The 14,686-nt window shown below is 59.1% G+C and overlaps 1 protein-coding gene across 3 annotated transcripts in view; it reads left to right on the top strand.

Annotated features, from left to right (window-relative positions):
* The first annotated feature begins 1,139 nt into the window (after nt 1-1,139).
* Nucleotides 1,140-14,686, top strand: part of LOC140404104 (sodium-dependent neutral amino acid transporter B(0)AT2-like) — a 51,687-nt gene continuing 38,140 nt past the window's right edge. The window contains exon 1 of one of the 3 annotated variants that reach the window (XM_072492517.1): nt 1,140-1,313. In XM_072492517.1, coding sequence (XP_072348618.1) covers nt 1,166-1,313 — 148 coding nt within the window. In that variant the 5' untranslated portion in view covers nt 1,140-1,165. Of the gene's footprint in view, nt 1,347-11,603; nt 11,682-14,686 lie in introns of those variants that run through there. The other 2 variants (XM_072492518.1, XM_072492519.1) reach the window with 2 other exon arrangements.

The raw sequence follows: 14,686 nt of genomic DNA, 5'->3' as shown, positions 1-14,686 counted from the left end.
CCCGCAGCAGCCCCCCCCCCTCCCCGAGCAGCCCCCCCCTCCCCCAGCAGCCCCCCCCCCCCCCAGCAGCCCCCCCCCCCCCCTCAGCAGCCCCCCCCCCAGCTTCTCCCGGCTTGTTTCTGTATTTTTTAACATATTCATGAACACCAAGTTCTGTAAGAACTTTAAGGCCAATTAAACATTTTTTTTGTCGTCACCTGTAATAGTAATCTTTATTGTCACAAGCAGACTGACTGATCCTCTGACAGTGCGGCACTCCCTCAGTACTGACCCCCTGACAGTGCGGCGCTCCCTCAGTACTGATCCTCTGACAGTGCGGCATTCCCTCAGTACTGATCCTCTGACAGTGCGGCACTCCCTCAGTACTGACCCTCTGACAGTGCAGCCTCCCTCAGTACTGATCCTCTGACAGTGCGGCACTCCCTCAGTACTGACCCTCTGACAGTGCGGCACTCCCTCAGTACTGATCCTCTGACAGTGCGGCACTCCCTCAGTACTGACCCTCTGACAGTGCGGCACTCCCTCAGTACTGACCCTCTGACAGTGCGGCGCTCCCTCAGTACTGACCCTCTGACAGTGCGGCACTCCCTCAGTACTGACCCTCTGACAGTGCGGCACTCCCTCAGTACTGACCCTCTGACAGTGCGGCACTCCCTCAGTACTGACCCTCTGACAGTGCGGCGCTCCCTCAGTACTGACCCTCTGACAGTGCAGCACTCCCTCAGTACTGACCCTCTGACAGTGCGGCACTCCCTCAGTACTGAAACATCAATTGATTTTGTGCTCCAACCTTGGAGTGGGTGTTGAATCTGGAACCTTGTGATGGAGGAGAGAGCTGTGGCTAACTGAGTAAACTCTTTGTAAAACCTGAATCATTAATTCCAACTGACTATCTCCCTCCTTTTCTATCAGGGGCTGGTTTAGCACAGGGCTAAATCGCTGGCTTTTAAAGCAGACCAAGGCCAGCAGCACGGTTATTTCCGTACCAGCCTCCCCGAACAGGCGCCGGAATGTGGCGACTAGGGGCTTTTCACAGTAACTTCATTTGAAGCCTACTTGTGACAATCCGAGATTTTCATTTCATTTTTTTTCATTTTCATTCCATTTATGATGTTTCTGTGCCTGCTGAGGTTAGTCTCGTCTGAATAGAGCTTCAGCAATCAGAATGTTTCCCTTTCTTCAGCCCCAACTACAAATCGTTGCCAAACCTCAGCTGGATTCTCCCCAAGGACAGTCACCGATCAACTGCTTGCAGCTAGAAATGAGACTTCATCTCAACTGCCCGGACTGTGGACTGGGGCAGGAGCTGGGAGGTGAGCATTGAACCTACTGCCCCAACACTCAAAGTAAGTGTAAATTCTGAAAGTTGAGGGTCTTAACTCAGGCAACAGCTGCTCGATTGGAACCTTTCCTGTTGCTTGTGCCTGGAATTCCATTCCTCCGCTCTGCATTACTCTCCGCTGGCTACAATTCACTTATTTCAAAGGAGCCACACTGGCCTCTTGAATCACAGAGAGTCACAGGTTTTAAACAGAAAGTGTCCCGTCACCTTCGGGCTGGCCACTGAGCACCTATCTACTCAGATCCCATTTTCCAGCACTTATGTGGCCTTGCGTGCTGGGGCGTTTCGAGTACTCATCGAAATCCTTATTCAATCTTGACGGTTCCCGTCTCTCCCACGCTTTCAGGCACCGAGTTCCAAATTCCCATCGCCCTCCAATCCCCCCGAATGCCCTCCTGCATTGCAGATGCTATGATTGAATCAGGTCCCCCCTCAGCCTTCTTTGCTCCAAGCAACCCAACGTATCCAGTATTTCTTTTTTTAATATAAATTTAGAGGACCCAATTCATTTTTTCCAATTAAGGGGCAATTTGAAAAATGAAAATCGCTTGTTGTCACAAGTAGGCTTCAAATGAAGTTACTGTGAAAAGCCCCTAGTCGCCACATTCCGGCGCCTGTTCGTGGAGGCTGGTACGGGAATTGAACCGTGCTGCTGGCCTGCCTTGGTCTGCTTTAAAAGCCAGCGATTTGGCCCTGTGCTAAACCAGCCCTTCATAATTTTAGCGTGGCCAATCCACCTAGCCTGCACATCTTTGGGTTGTGGGGGCGAAACCCACACTGACAGGGGGAGAATGTGCAAACTTCGCATGGACAGTGACCCACGGCGCGATCGAACCTGGGACCTCGGCACCGTGAGGCAGCAGTGCTAACCACTGCGCCGCCGTACTGCCCTGAATCCAGTCCTGCTGGATAGTCCCCCCTTGATATTGAAATGCTCCAGCCCAGGCAAATCCTGGTGGCTCACGTCTGCACCCTCTGCAGTGCAATCACGTCCTCCCTACAGTGAGGTGACCAGAATTGCACACACTATCCCAGCTGGGGGCTCACCAGCCTAACTATTCCCAGACTCTTCACAATCTCGAATGAGTTCTAACTCAGACCTCAATCTGCAGAAATCCCCACCTCCCCAGCCGCCTGTCCTGCTGTGTTTCCCTCTCTGCGTCTCCCATTCTGCAGCCCAGCTTCACCCTGGCTGGTTGCCAGCTGATGTCTTCAATGACTCTGAATTGTGATTCCTGAGATAAATTCCACTCCACTAAACAAATATCAGAAGCACGTGGAAGCTCTTGCACTGATAAAAGCGTAATAATTAATCAATTCAAACAGTCCGAGCTGAAGATACTTTCAACCTTTTTTTAAATGAATTTGTTGGATCTGACTCGCTGACATCGCCATTAGTTGTTTCTGATCCCTATTTTATTGGGGAAGGTGGTATGTTTCCAAGTCAGGATGGTGTGGCTCGGAGGGACATGTGCTGTTCCCATGCATCTGTTACCGTTGCTCCTCGAGCTGGTAGAGGTGATTTTGGGAGGTGCTGTCTATAGAACTATAGAATTCCCAGAGCGCAGGAGACCACATTGCCCATCAAATGTACACCCACCCTCTGAAAGACCCCCCCCATCCCCACAACCTGTAAACCTTTGCCCAGCCAGTAGTTGCCGAACTTTAAGTTGATTAAACGGCACTCTCCTTAAAAGTTGCCAAATAGTTGACCCAATTGGGGATGTATTCTGAAGCTGTAACTCTGAGCCAGACAGTCCCTCAGAAGTGGGCCGAGAGTTTCCACAAGGGTCGCAATGGGAAAAACGCAGCAAGTGCTGAACAGGGAATTGGTTTTGCCGAGGTGACGCTCTGCTCAAGCTTCTGATCAAATGGAAGTAACATTAATTCACAGGTGAAATCTCCCAAACACAGAATCATTGAAAATATTTTTTCCCCCACATATTGAATCATAGAATCCCTACAGTACACAAAGAGGCCATTCGACCCATCCAGTCTGCATCGACACTTTTAAAGACCACCCTCCCAAGGGCCAATCCCCCGCCCTGTAACCTGACCCTGATGGGCAATTTAGCATGTCCAATCCCCCTAACCTGCACATGTTTGGAAACCGGAGCACCCGGAGGAGACCCACGCGGACACGGGGAGAACGTGCAGACTCCACACACGCAGCTTATATTCATAAAATTTGCAAAGTACATTACGAAGCATGTCAACCAGGGCAGCATCGAAGGAGCCTTCATGAGTTCCAACCGTGCTTCTCGTAAATGGTCCACACTGCTACCAGTGTGTGTCGGTGGTGAGGGGGCCAGTGCGTGTCGGGGGTGATGGGGCCAGTGTACGTCGGGGGTGAGGGGGCCAGTGCGTGTCGGGGGTGATGGGGCCAGTGTGTGTCGGGGGTGATGGGGCCAGTGTGTGTCAGGGGTGATGGGGCCAGTGTGTGTCGGGGGTGATGGGGCCAGTGTGTGTCGGGGGTGATGGGGCCAGTGTGTGTCGGGGGTGATGGGGCCAGTGTGTGTCGGGGGTGATGGGGCCAGTGTGTGTCGGGGGTTGGGGGTGATGGGGCCAGTGTGTGTCGGGGGTGATGGGGCCAGCGTGTGTCGGGGGTGATGGGGCCAGTGCGTGTCGGGGTGATGGAGCCAGTGTGTATCGGGGGTGATGGGGCCAGTGCGTGTCGGGGGTGATGGGGCCAGCGTGTGTCGGGGGTGATGGGGCAAGTGCGTGTCGGGGGTGATGGGGCCAGTGCGTGTCGGGGGTGATGGGGCCAGTGTGTGTCGGGGGTGATGGGGCCAGTGTGTGTCAGGGGTGATGGGGCCAGTGTGTGTTGGGGGAGATGGGGCCAGTGTGTGTCGGGGGGTGATGGGGCCAGTGTGTGTCGGGGGTGATGGAGCCAGTGTGTGTCGGGGGTGATGGAGCCAGTGTGTGTCGGGGGTGATGGAGCCAGTGTGTGTCGGGGGTGATGGGGCCAGTGCGTGTCGGGGGTGATGGGGCCAGTGTGTGTCGGGGGTGATGGGGCCAGTGTGTGTCGGGGGGAGATGGGGCCAGTGTGTGTCAGGGGTGATGGGGCCAGTGTGTGTTGGGGGTGATGGAGCCAGTGTGTGTCGGGGGTGATGGGGCCAGTGCGTGTAGGGGGTGATGGGGCCAGTGCGTGTCGGGGGGAGATGGGGCCAGTGTGTGTCAGGGGTGATGGGGCCAGTGTGTGTTGGGGGTGATGGAGCCAGTGTGTGTTGGGGGTGATGGGGCCAGTGTGTGTCGGGGGAGATGGGGCCAGTGCGTGTTGGGGGTGATGGGGCCAGAGCATGTCGGGGGTGATGGGGCCAGTGTGTGTCGGGGAGATGGGGCCAGTGTGTGTCGGGGGTGATGGGGCCAGTGTGCGTCGGAGTTGATGGAGCCAGTGTGTGTCGGGGGTGATGGAGCCAGTGTGTGTCGGGGGTGATGGGGCCAGTGTGTGTCGGGGGTGATGGGGCCAGTGCGTGTAGGGGGTGATGGGGCCAGTGCGTGTCGGGGGGAGATGGGGCCAGTGTGTGTCAGGGGTGATGGGGCCAGTGTGTGTTGGGGGTGATGGAGCCAGTGTGTGTCGGGGGAGATGGGGCCAGTGCGTGTTGGGGGTGATGGGGCCAGAGCATGTCGGGGGTGATGGGGCCAGTGTGTGTCGGGGAGATGGGGCCAGTGTGTGTCGGGGGTGATGGGGCCAGTGTGTGTCGGGGGTGATGGAGCCAGTGTGTGTCGGGGGTGATGGAGCCAGTGTGTGTTGGGGGTGATGGAGCCAGTGTGTGTTGGGGGTGATGGGGCCAGTGTGTGTCGGGGGTGATGGAGCCAGTGTGTGTTGGGGGTGATGGGGCCAGTGTGTGTTGGGGGAGATGGGGCCAGTGTGTGTCGGGGGTGATGGGGCCAGTGCGTGTAGGGGGTGATGGGGCCAGTGCGTGTCGAGTGGTGATGGGGCCAGTGTGTGTCGGGGAGATGGGGCCAGTGTGTGTCGGGGGTGATGGGGCCAGTGTGTGTCAGGGAGATGGGGCCAGTGCGTGTCGGGGGAGATGGGGCCAGTGTGTGTCGGGGGTGATGGAGCCAGTGCGTGTCGGGGGTGATGGGGCCAGTGTGTGTCGGGGGTGATGGGGCCAGTGTGTGTTGGGGGTGATGGGGCCAGTGTGTGTTGGGGGTGATGGGGCCAGTGTGTGTTGGGGGTGATGGGGCCAGTGTGTGTCGGGGGTGATGGGGCCAGTTTGTGTCGGGGGAGATGGGGCCAGTGTGTGTCGGGGGTGATGGGGCCAGTGTGTGTCGGGGGTGATGGGGCCAGTGTGTGTCGGGGGTGATGGGGCCAGTGTGTGTCGGGGGTGATGGGGCCAGTGCGTGTAGGGGGTGATGGGGCCAGTGCGTGTCGGGGGGAGATGGGGCCAGTGTGTGTCAGGGGTGATGGGGCCAGTGTGTGTTGGGGGTGATGGAGCCAGTGTGTGTTGGGGGTGATGGGGCCAGTGTGTGTCGGGGGAGATGGGGCCAGTGCGTGTTGGGGGTGATGGGGCCAGAGCATGTCGGGGGTGATGGGGCCAGTGTGTGTCGGGGAGATGGGGCCAGTGTGTGTCGGGGGTGATGGGGCCAGTGTGCGTCGGAGTTGATGGAGCCAGTGTGTGTCGGGGGTGATGGAGCCAGTGTGTGTCGGGGGTGATGGGGCCAGTGTGTGTCGGGGGTGATGGGGCCAGTGCGTGTAGGGGGTGATGGGGCCAGTGCGTGTCGGGGGGAGATGGGGCCAGTGTGTGTCAGGGGTGATGGGGCCAGTGTGTGTTGGGGGTGATGGAGCCAGTGTGTGTCGGGGGAGATGGGGCCAGTGCGTGTTGGGGGTGATGGGGCCAGAGCATGTCGGGGGTGATGGGGCCAGTGTGTGTCGGGGAGATGGGGCCAGTGTGTGTCGGGGGTGATGGGGCCAGTGTGTGTCGGGGGTGATGGAGCCAGTGTGTGTCGGGGGTGATGGAGCCAGTGTGTGTTGGGGGTGATGGAGCCAGTGTGTGTTGGGGGTGATGGGGCCAGTGTGTGTCGGGGGTGATGGAGCCAGTGTGTGTTGGGGGTGATGGGGCCAGTGTGTGTTGGGGGAGATGGGGCCAGTGTGTGTCGGGGGTGATGGGGCCAGTGCGTGTAGGGGGTGATGGGGCCAGTGCGTGTCGAGTGGTGATGTGGCCAGTGTGTGTCGGGGAGATGGGGCCAGTGTGTGTCGGGGGTGATGGGGCCAGTGTGTGTCAGGGAGATGGGGCCAGTGCGTGTCGGGGGAGATGGGGCCAGTGTGTGTCGGGGGTGATGGAGCCAGTGCGTGTCGGGGGTGATGGGGCCAGTGTGTGTCGGGGGTGATGGGGCCAGTGTGTGTTGGGGGTGATGGGGCCAGTGTGTGTTGGGGGTGATGGGGCCAGTGTGTGTTGGGGGTGATGGGGCCAGTGTGTGTCGGGGGTGATGGGGCCAGTTTGTGTCGGGGGAGATGGGGCCAGTGTGTGTCGGGGGTGATGGGGCCAGTGTGTGTCGGGGGTGATGGGGCCAGTGCGTGTCGGGGGTGATGGGGCCAGTTTGTGTCGGGGGTGATGGGGCCAGTGTATGTCGGGGGTGATGGGGCCAGTGTGTGTCGGGGGTGATGGGGCCAGTGCGTGTCGGGGGTGATGGGGCCAGTGCGTGTCGGGGGTGATGGGGCCAGTGTGTGTCGGGGGTGATGGGGCCAGTGCGTGTCGGGGGTGATGGGGCCAGTTTGTGTCGGGGGTGATGGGGCCAGTGTATGTCGGTGGTGATGGGGCCAGTGTATGTCGGGGGTGATGGGGCCAGTGTGTGTCGGGGGTGATAGGGCCATTGTGTGTCGGGGGTGATGGGGCCAGTGCGCGTCGGGGGTGATGGGGCCAGTGCGTGTCAGGGGTGATGGGGCCAGTGTGTGTCGGGGGTGATGGGGCCAGTGTGCGTCGGGGGTGATGGAGCCAGTGTGTGTCGGGGGTGATGGAGCCAGTGTGTGTCGGGGGTGATGGAGCCAGTGTGTGTCGGGGGTGATGGAGCCAGTGTGTGTCGGGGGTGATGGAGCCAGTGTGTGTCGGGGGTGATGGGGCCAGTGTGTGTCGGGGGTGATGGGGCCAGTGCGTGTCGGGGGTGATGGGGCCAGTGCGTGTCGGGGGTGATGGGGCCAGTGTGTGTCGGGGGGTGATGGGCCAGTGCGTGTCGGGGGTGATGGAGCCAGTGTGTGTCGGGGGTGATGGAGCCAGTGTGTGTCGGGGGTGATGGGGCCAGTGTGTGTCGGGGGAGATCGGGCCAGTGTGTGTCGGGGGGTGATGCGGCCAGTGCGTGTCGGGGGTGATGGAGCCAGTGTGTGTCGGGGGTGATGGAGCCAGTGTGTGTCGGGGGTGATGGAGCCAGTGTGTGTCGGGGGTGATGGAGCCAGTGTGTGTCGGGGGTGATGGAGCCAGTGTGTGTCGGGGGAGATCGGGCCAGTGTGTGTCGGGGGGTGATGGGGCCAGTGCGTGTCGGGGGTGATGGGGCCAGTGTGTGTCGGGGGGTGATGGGGCCAGTGTGTGTCAGGGGTGATGGGGCCAGTGTGTGTCGGGGGTGATGGAGCCAGTGTGTGTCGGGGGTGATGGAGCCAGTGTGTGTCGGGGGTGATGGGGCCAGTGCGCGTCGGGGGTGATGGGGCCAGTGTGTGTCGGGGGAGATCGGGCCAGTGTGTGTCGGGGGGTGATGGGGCCAGTGCGTGTAGGGGGTGATGGAGCCAGTGTGTGTCGGGGGTGATGGGGCCAGTGTGTGTCAGGGGTGATGGGGCCAGTGTGTGTCAGGGGTGATGGGGCCAGTGCGTGTCGGGGGTGATGGGGCCAGTGTGTGTCGGGGGTGATGGAGCCAGTGTGTGTCGGGGGTGATGGGGCCAGTGCGCGTCGGGGGTGATGGGGCCAGTGTGTGTCGGGGGAGATCGGGCCAGTGTGTGTCGGGGGGTGATGGGGCCAGTGCGTGTAGGGGGTGATGGAGCCAGTGTGTGTCGGGGGGTGATGGGGCCAGTGCGTGTCGGGGGTGATGGGGCCAGTGCGTGTCGGGGGGTGATGGGGCCAGTGCGTGTCGGGGGTGATGGGGCCAGTGCGTGTCGGGGGTGATGGGGCCAGTGCGTGTCGGGGGTGATGGGGCCAGTGCGTGTCGGGGAGATGGGGCCAGTGCGTGTCGGCGGTGATGGGGCCAGTGTGTGTCGGGGGTGATGGGGCCAGTGCGTGTCGGGGGTGATGGGGCCAGTGCGTGTCGGGGAGATGGGGCCAGTGTGTGTCGGGGGTGATGGGGCCAGTGCGTGTCGGGGGTGATTGGGCCAGTGTGTGTCGGGGGTGATGGGGCCAGTGTGTGTCAGGGGTGATGGGGCCAGTGCGTGTCGGGGGTGATGGGGCCAGTGCGTGTCGGGGGAGATGGGGCCAGAGGTGGGATCGGATCCAGTCACCACCTCTTCCCAGGCAGAGAACAGCTTTTTGAAACAATTCGTTTTCCACCAATCAATCAATCTCAGTCCCAACTCGCCCTCTCTCCCTGCTTCCGACAAGCCCCGCTTAAACCAGCAGAGACGAGCAGAATGATCTCTCCCATAACTTCCGGATTCTTCTGCGTGAATTAAAGGCACATTGTCCATTAATCATCCATGGTTCAAAATCACCGCGGCAAAATAGAAGAAAGGGGGAAGTAAGGCAATTCACAGGAAGCACCCCGACAGAGCACAAGTCTCCAGTGGTACAGACCCCACTCCCGATCCTGGGCCCACTGCGTTCCCGTTTTCTGCCAGAGTCCTTGTGACTTTGACCTTGGATTCACGCTGTCCTTCAGTATGACTGTCGCTGGCAAGGTTTGAGGCATTTGTCGGATGATAACATTAATCTGAAATAGATATATTCACAGTTGGGTAAATCAGCAAAGTGAAACAGCCCAGCCCAGGCCACGCCAACTTGGCAGTGAGAGAGTGGAACAGCGAACATGACATTTGCTGAGTCTGGGTACAACCGCACTGAGCTCAAGAATTATTGCCCCGCGTCAGAGGCAGGCCAGGGAGCTGGTGAGACGCTGGGTGTGTCTTTTATAATCTGTATGATTTTTGCCTGTATCTTGTGAAAATTGTTACTGCAATGGGTTCTTTAACCTTCAACTTCACAAACAACTTTCAGAGAGTATGTTGCTGAGCAAGTCCCAGAATGTGACGTGATTCATGTGGTGACACTCACTACTCTGTGCTCACTGCTTGGAGAGAGGCTCTGTAGGGAGTCCAGCAACTAGCAACCTGATATCCAGAGGGAGCTAGGGACTGTATCTAACCCCGTGCTGTACCTGTCCTGGGAATGTTTGATGGGGACAGTGTAGAGGGAGCTTTACTCTGTATCTAACCCCGTGCTGTACCTGTCCTGGGAATGTTTGATGGGGACAGTGTAGAGGGAGCTTTACTCTGTATCTAACCCCGTGCTGTATCTGTCCTGGGAGTGTTTGATGGGGACAGTGTAGAGGGAGCTTTACTCTGTATCTAACCCCGTGCTGTACCTGTCCTGGGAGTGTTTGATGGGGACAGCGTAGAGGGAGCTTTACTCTGTATCTAACCCCGTGCTGTAAATGTCCTGGGAGTGTTTGATGGGGACAGTGTAGAGGGAGCTTTACTCTGTATCTAACCCTGTGCTGTACCTGTCCTGGGAGTGTTTGATGGGGACAGTGTAGAGGGAGCTTTACTCAGTGTCTAACCCCGTGTTGTAAATGTCCTGGGAGTGTTTGATGGGGACAGTGTAGAGGGAGCTTTACTCTGTATCTAACCCTGTGCTGTACCTGACCTGGGAGTGTTTGATGGGGACAGTGTAGAGGGAGCTTTACTCTGTATCTAACCCCGTGCTGTACCTGTCCTGGGAGTGTTTGATGGGGACAGTGTAGAGGGAGCTTTACTCTGTATCTAACCCTGTGCTGTACCTGTCCTGGGAGTGTTTGATGGGGACAGTGTAGAGGGAGCTTTACTCAGTGTCTAACCCCGTGCTGTAAATGTCCTGGGAGTGTTTGATGGGGACAGTGTAGAGGGAGCTTTACTCTGTATCTAACCCTGTGCTGTACCTGACCTGGGAGTGTTTGATGGGGACAGTGTAGAGGGAGCTTTACTCTGTATCTAACCCCGTGCTGTACCTGTCCTGGGAGTGTTTGATGGGGACAGTGTAGAGGGAGCTTTACTCTATCTAACCCTGTGCTGTACCTGTCCTGGGAGTGTTTGATGGGGACAGTGTAGAGGGAGCTTTACTCTGTATCCAACCCCGTGCTGTATCTGTCCTAGGAGTGTTTGATGGGGACAATGTAGAGGGAGCTTTACTCTGTATCTAACCCCGTGCTGTACCTGTCCTGGGAGTGTTTGATGGGGACAGTGTAGAGGGAGCTTTACTCTGTATCTAACCCTGTGCTGTACCTGTCCTGGGAGTGTTTGATGGGGACAGTGTAGAGGGAGCTTTACTCAGTGTCTAACCCCGTGCTGTAAATGTCCTGGGAGTGTTTGATGGGGACAGTGTAGAGGGAGCTTTACTCTGTATCTAACCCTGTGCTGTACCTGACCTGGGAGTGTTTGATGGGGACAGTGTAGAGGGAGCTTTACTCTGTATCTAACCCCGTGCTGTACCTGTCCTGGGAGTGTTTGATGGGGACAGTGTAGAGGGAGCTTTACTCTATCTAACCCTGTGCTGTACCTGTCCTGGGAGTGTTTGATGGGGACAGTGTAGAGGGAGCTTTACTCTGTATCCAACCCCGTGCTGTATCTGTCCTAGGAGTGTTTGATGGGGACAGTGTAGAGGGAGCTTTACTCTGTATCTAACCCCGTGCTGTACCTGTCCTGGGAGTGTTTGATGGGGACAATGTAGAGGGAGCTTTACTCTGTATCTAACCCCGTGCTGTACCTGTCCTGGGAGTGTTTGATGGGGACAGTGTAGAGGGAGCTTAACTCTGTCCCTTTGTCCCATTCGGTTAAGGGCTTGCTGTGTTTCCTAAAGGCTCTGTTTGCACGATTGATATTAAGCTAGTTTTACCGTTTCACTAAGAGCCGATGTCTCAGTCACGGGGGATCTAAAGTTAGATTTGGTCCTGTTCTCCGAGTTTGTGAGCGCAGCAGCCTCCCCCCCCGCTGGCTCTGTGCCCGTATGTGCTCAGGCCACGCAGTTCCTGATTGGAGGAGATGGTAGGGGGAGGTCAGTGAATGTGACTTTCTGGAGATTAGTTTGTGCGAAAGAGTTAACAGCTGTTCCTGGGTGCCGGGCACAAGAATTTCCAGGAATTCTCCAGTAAGAACCGACAAAAACGTTCAAACAATCAGGTCACAGAGCAATGTGTCTGGGCCGGTGAGAGGGGAGCTGCACGTGTGAGTGTGAGTACAGGTGGGTCGGGGGGCTGCGAGTGTGAGTACAGTGGGGTCGGGGAGCTGTGAGTGTGAGTACAGGTGGGTCAGGGGGCTGTGAGTGTGAGTCCAGGTGGGTCGGGGGGGCTGCGAGTGTGAGTACAGGTGGGTCGGGGAGGCTGCGAGTGCGAGTACAGGTGGGTCGGGGGCTGCGAGTGTGAGTACAGGTGGGTCGGGGGGCTGTGAGTGTGAGTACAGGTGGGTCGGGGGGCTGTGAGTGTGAGTACAGGTGGGTCAGGGGGCTGCGAGTGTGAGTACAGGTGGGTCAGGGGGCTGCGAGTGTGAGTACAGGTGGGTCAGGGGGCTGCGAGTGTGAGTACAGGTGGGTTTGGGGGGCTGTGAGTGTGAGTACAGGTGGGTCAGGGGGCTGTGAGTGTGAGTACAGGTGGGTTTGGGGGGCTGTGAGTGTGAGTACAGGTGTGTCGGGGCTGTGAGTGTAAGTACAGGGGGGTCGCGGGGGCTGCGAGTGTGAGTACAGGTGGGTCGGGGGCTGTGAGTGTGATTACAGGTGGGTCAGGGGGCTGCGAGTGTGAGTACAGGTGGGTTTGGGGGGCTGCGAGTGTGAGTACAGGTGTGTCGGGGCTGTGAGTGTGAGTACAGGTGGGTCGGGGGGGCTGCGAGTGTGAGTACAGGTGGGCCAGGGGGCTGTGAGTGTGAGTACAGGTGGGTCGGGGGCTGCGAGTGTGAGTACAGGGGGGCTGTGAGTGTGAGTACAGGTGGGTCGGGGGCTGCGAGTGTGAGTACAGGGGGGCTGCGAGTGTGAGTACAGGTGGGTCAGGGGGCTGCGAGTGTGAGTACAGGTGGGTCGGGGGCTGCGAGTGTGAGTACAGGTGGGTCGGGGGGCTGCGAGTGTGAGTACAGGTGTGTCGGGGGGCTGCGAGTGTGAGTACAGGGGGGCTGTGAGTGTGAGTACAGGTGGGTCAGGAGGCTGTGAGTGTGAGTACAGGTGGGTCAGGAGGTTGCGAGTGTGAGTACAGGTGGGTTTGGGGGGCTGAGAGTGTGAGTACAGGTGTGTCGGGGCTGTGAGTGTGAGTACAGGTGGGTCGGGGAGGCTGCGAGTGTGAGTACAGGTGGGTCAGGGGGGCTGTGAGTGTGAGTACAGGGGGGCCAGGGGGCTGTGAGTACAGGGGGGTCGGGGGGGCTGTGAGTGTGAGTACAGGTGGGTCGGGGGGGCTGCGAGTGTGAGTACAGGTGGGTTTTGGGGCTGCGAGTGTGAGTACAGGTGTGTCGGGGGGCTGTGAGTGTGAGTACAGGTGGGTCGGGGGCTGCGAGTGTGAGTACAGGTGGGTCGGGGGCTGCAAGTGTGAGTACAGGGGGGTCAGGGGGCTGTGAGTGTGAGTACAGGGGGGTCGGGGGGGGCTGTGAGTGTGAGTACAGGTGGGTCGGGAGGGCTGCGAGTGTGAGTACAGGTGGGTCGTGGGCTGTGAGTGTGAGTACAGGTGGGTTTGGGGGGCTGCGAGTGTGAGTACAGGTGTGTCGGGGGGCTGTGAGTGTGAGTACAGGTGGGTCGGGGGCCGCGAGTGTGAGTACAGGTGGGTCGGGGGACTGCGAGTGTGAGTACAGGTGGGTCGGGGGACTGCGAGTGTGAGTACAGGTGGGTCAGGGGGCGCAGTGAGTGTGAGTACAGGTGGGTCAGGGGGCTGTGAGTGTGAGTACAGGTGGGTCGGGGGGCTGCGAGTGTGAGTACAGGTGGGTCAGGGAGGTTGCGAGTGTGAGTACAGGTGGGTCGGGGGGCTGCGAGTGTGAGTACAGGTGGGTTTGGGGGGCTGTGAGTGTGAGTACAGGTGGGTCAGGGGGCTGTGAGTGTGAGTACAGGTGGGTTTGGGGGGCTGTGAGTGTGAGTACAGGTGTGTCGGGGCTGTGAGTGTAAGTACAGGGGGGTCGCGGGGGCTGCGAGTGTGAGTACAGGTGGGTCGGGGGCTGTGAGTGTGATTACAGGTGGGTCAGGGGGCTGCGAGTGTGAGTACAGGTGGGTTTGGGGGGCTGCGAGTGTGAGTACAGGTGTGTCGGGGCTGTGAGTGTGAGTACAGGTGGGTCGGGGGGGCTGCGAGTGTGAGTACAGGTGGGTCAGGGGGCTGTGAGTGTGAGTACAGGTGGGTCGGGGGCTGCGAGTGTGAGTACAGGGGGGCTGTGAGTGTGAGTACAGGTGGGTCGGGGGCTGCGAGTGTGAGTACAGGGGGGCTGCGAGTGTGAGTACAGGTGGGTCAGGGGGCTGCGAGTGTGAGTACAGGTGGGTCGGGGGCTGCGAGTGTGAGTACAGGTGGGTCGGGGGGCTGCGAGTGTGAGTACAGGTGTGTCGGGGGGCTGCGAGTGTGAGTACAGGGGGGCTGTGAGTGTGAGTACAGGTGGGTCAGGAGGCTGTGAGTGTGAGTACAGGTGGGTCAGGAGGTTGCGAGTGTGAGTACAGGTGGGTTTGGGGGGCTGAGAGTGTGAGTACAGGTGTGTCGGGGCTGTGAGTGTGAGTACAGGTGGGTCGGGGAGGCTGCGAGTGTGAGTACAGGTGGGTCAGGGGGGCTGTGAGTGTGAGTACAGGGGGGCCAGGGGGCTGTGAGTACAGGGGGGTCGGGGGGGCTGTGAGTGTGAGTACAGGTGGGTCGGGGGGCTGCGAGTGTGAGTACAGGTGGGTTTTGGGGCTGCGAGTGTGAGTCCAGGGGGTCAGGGTGCTGTGAGTGTGAGTACAGGTGGGTCGGGGGCTGCGAGTGTGAGTACAGGTGGGTCGGGGGCTGCAAGTGTGAGTACAGGGGGGTCAGGGGGCTGTGAGTGTGAGTACAGGGGGGTCGGGGGGGCTGTGAGTGTGAGTACAGGTGGGTCGGGAGGGCTGCGAGTGTGAGTACAGGTGGGTCGTGGGCTGTGAGTGTGAGTACAGGTGGGTTTGGGGGGCTGCGAGTGTGAGTACAGGTGTGTCGGGGGGCTGTGAGTGTGAGTACAGGTGGGTCGGGGGCCGCGAGTGTGAGTACAGGTGGGTCGGGGGACTG

The sequence above is a fragment of the Scyliorhinus torazame genome, chromosome 29, assembly GCF_047496885.1.
Source record: "Scyliorhinus torazame isolate Kashiwa2021f chromosome 29, sScyTor2.1, whole genome shotgun sequence".
In the NCBI taxonomy this organism is placed as follows: Eukaryota; Metazoa; Chordata; class Chondrichthyes; order Carcharhiniformes; family Scyliorhinidae; genus Scyliorhinus; species Scyliorhinus torazame.
This window is presented reverse-complemented; position numbering and strand designations above follow the sequence as displayed.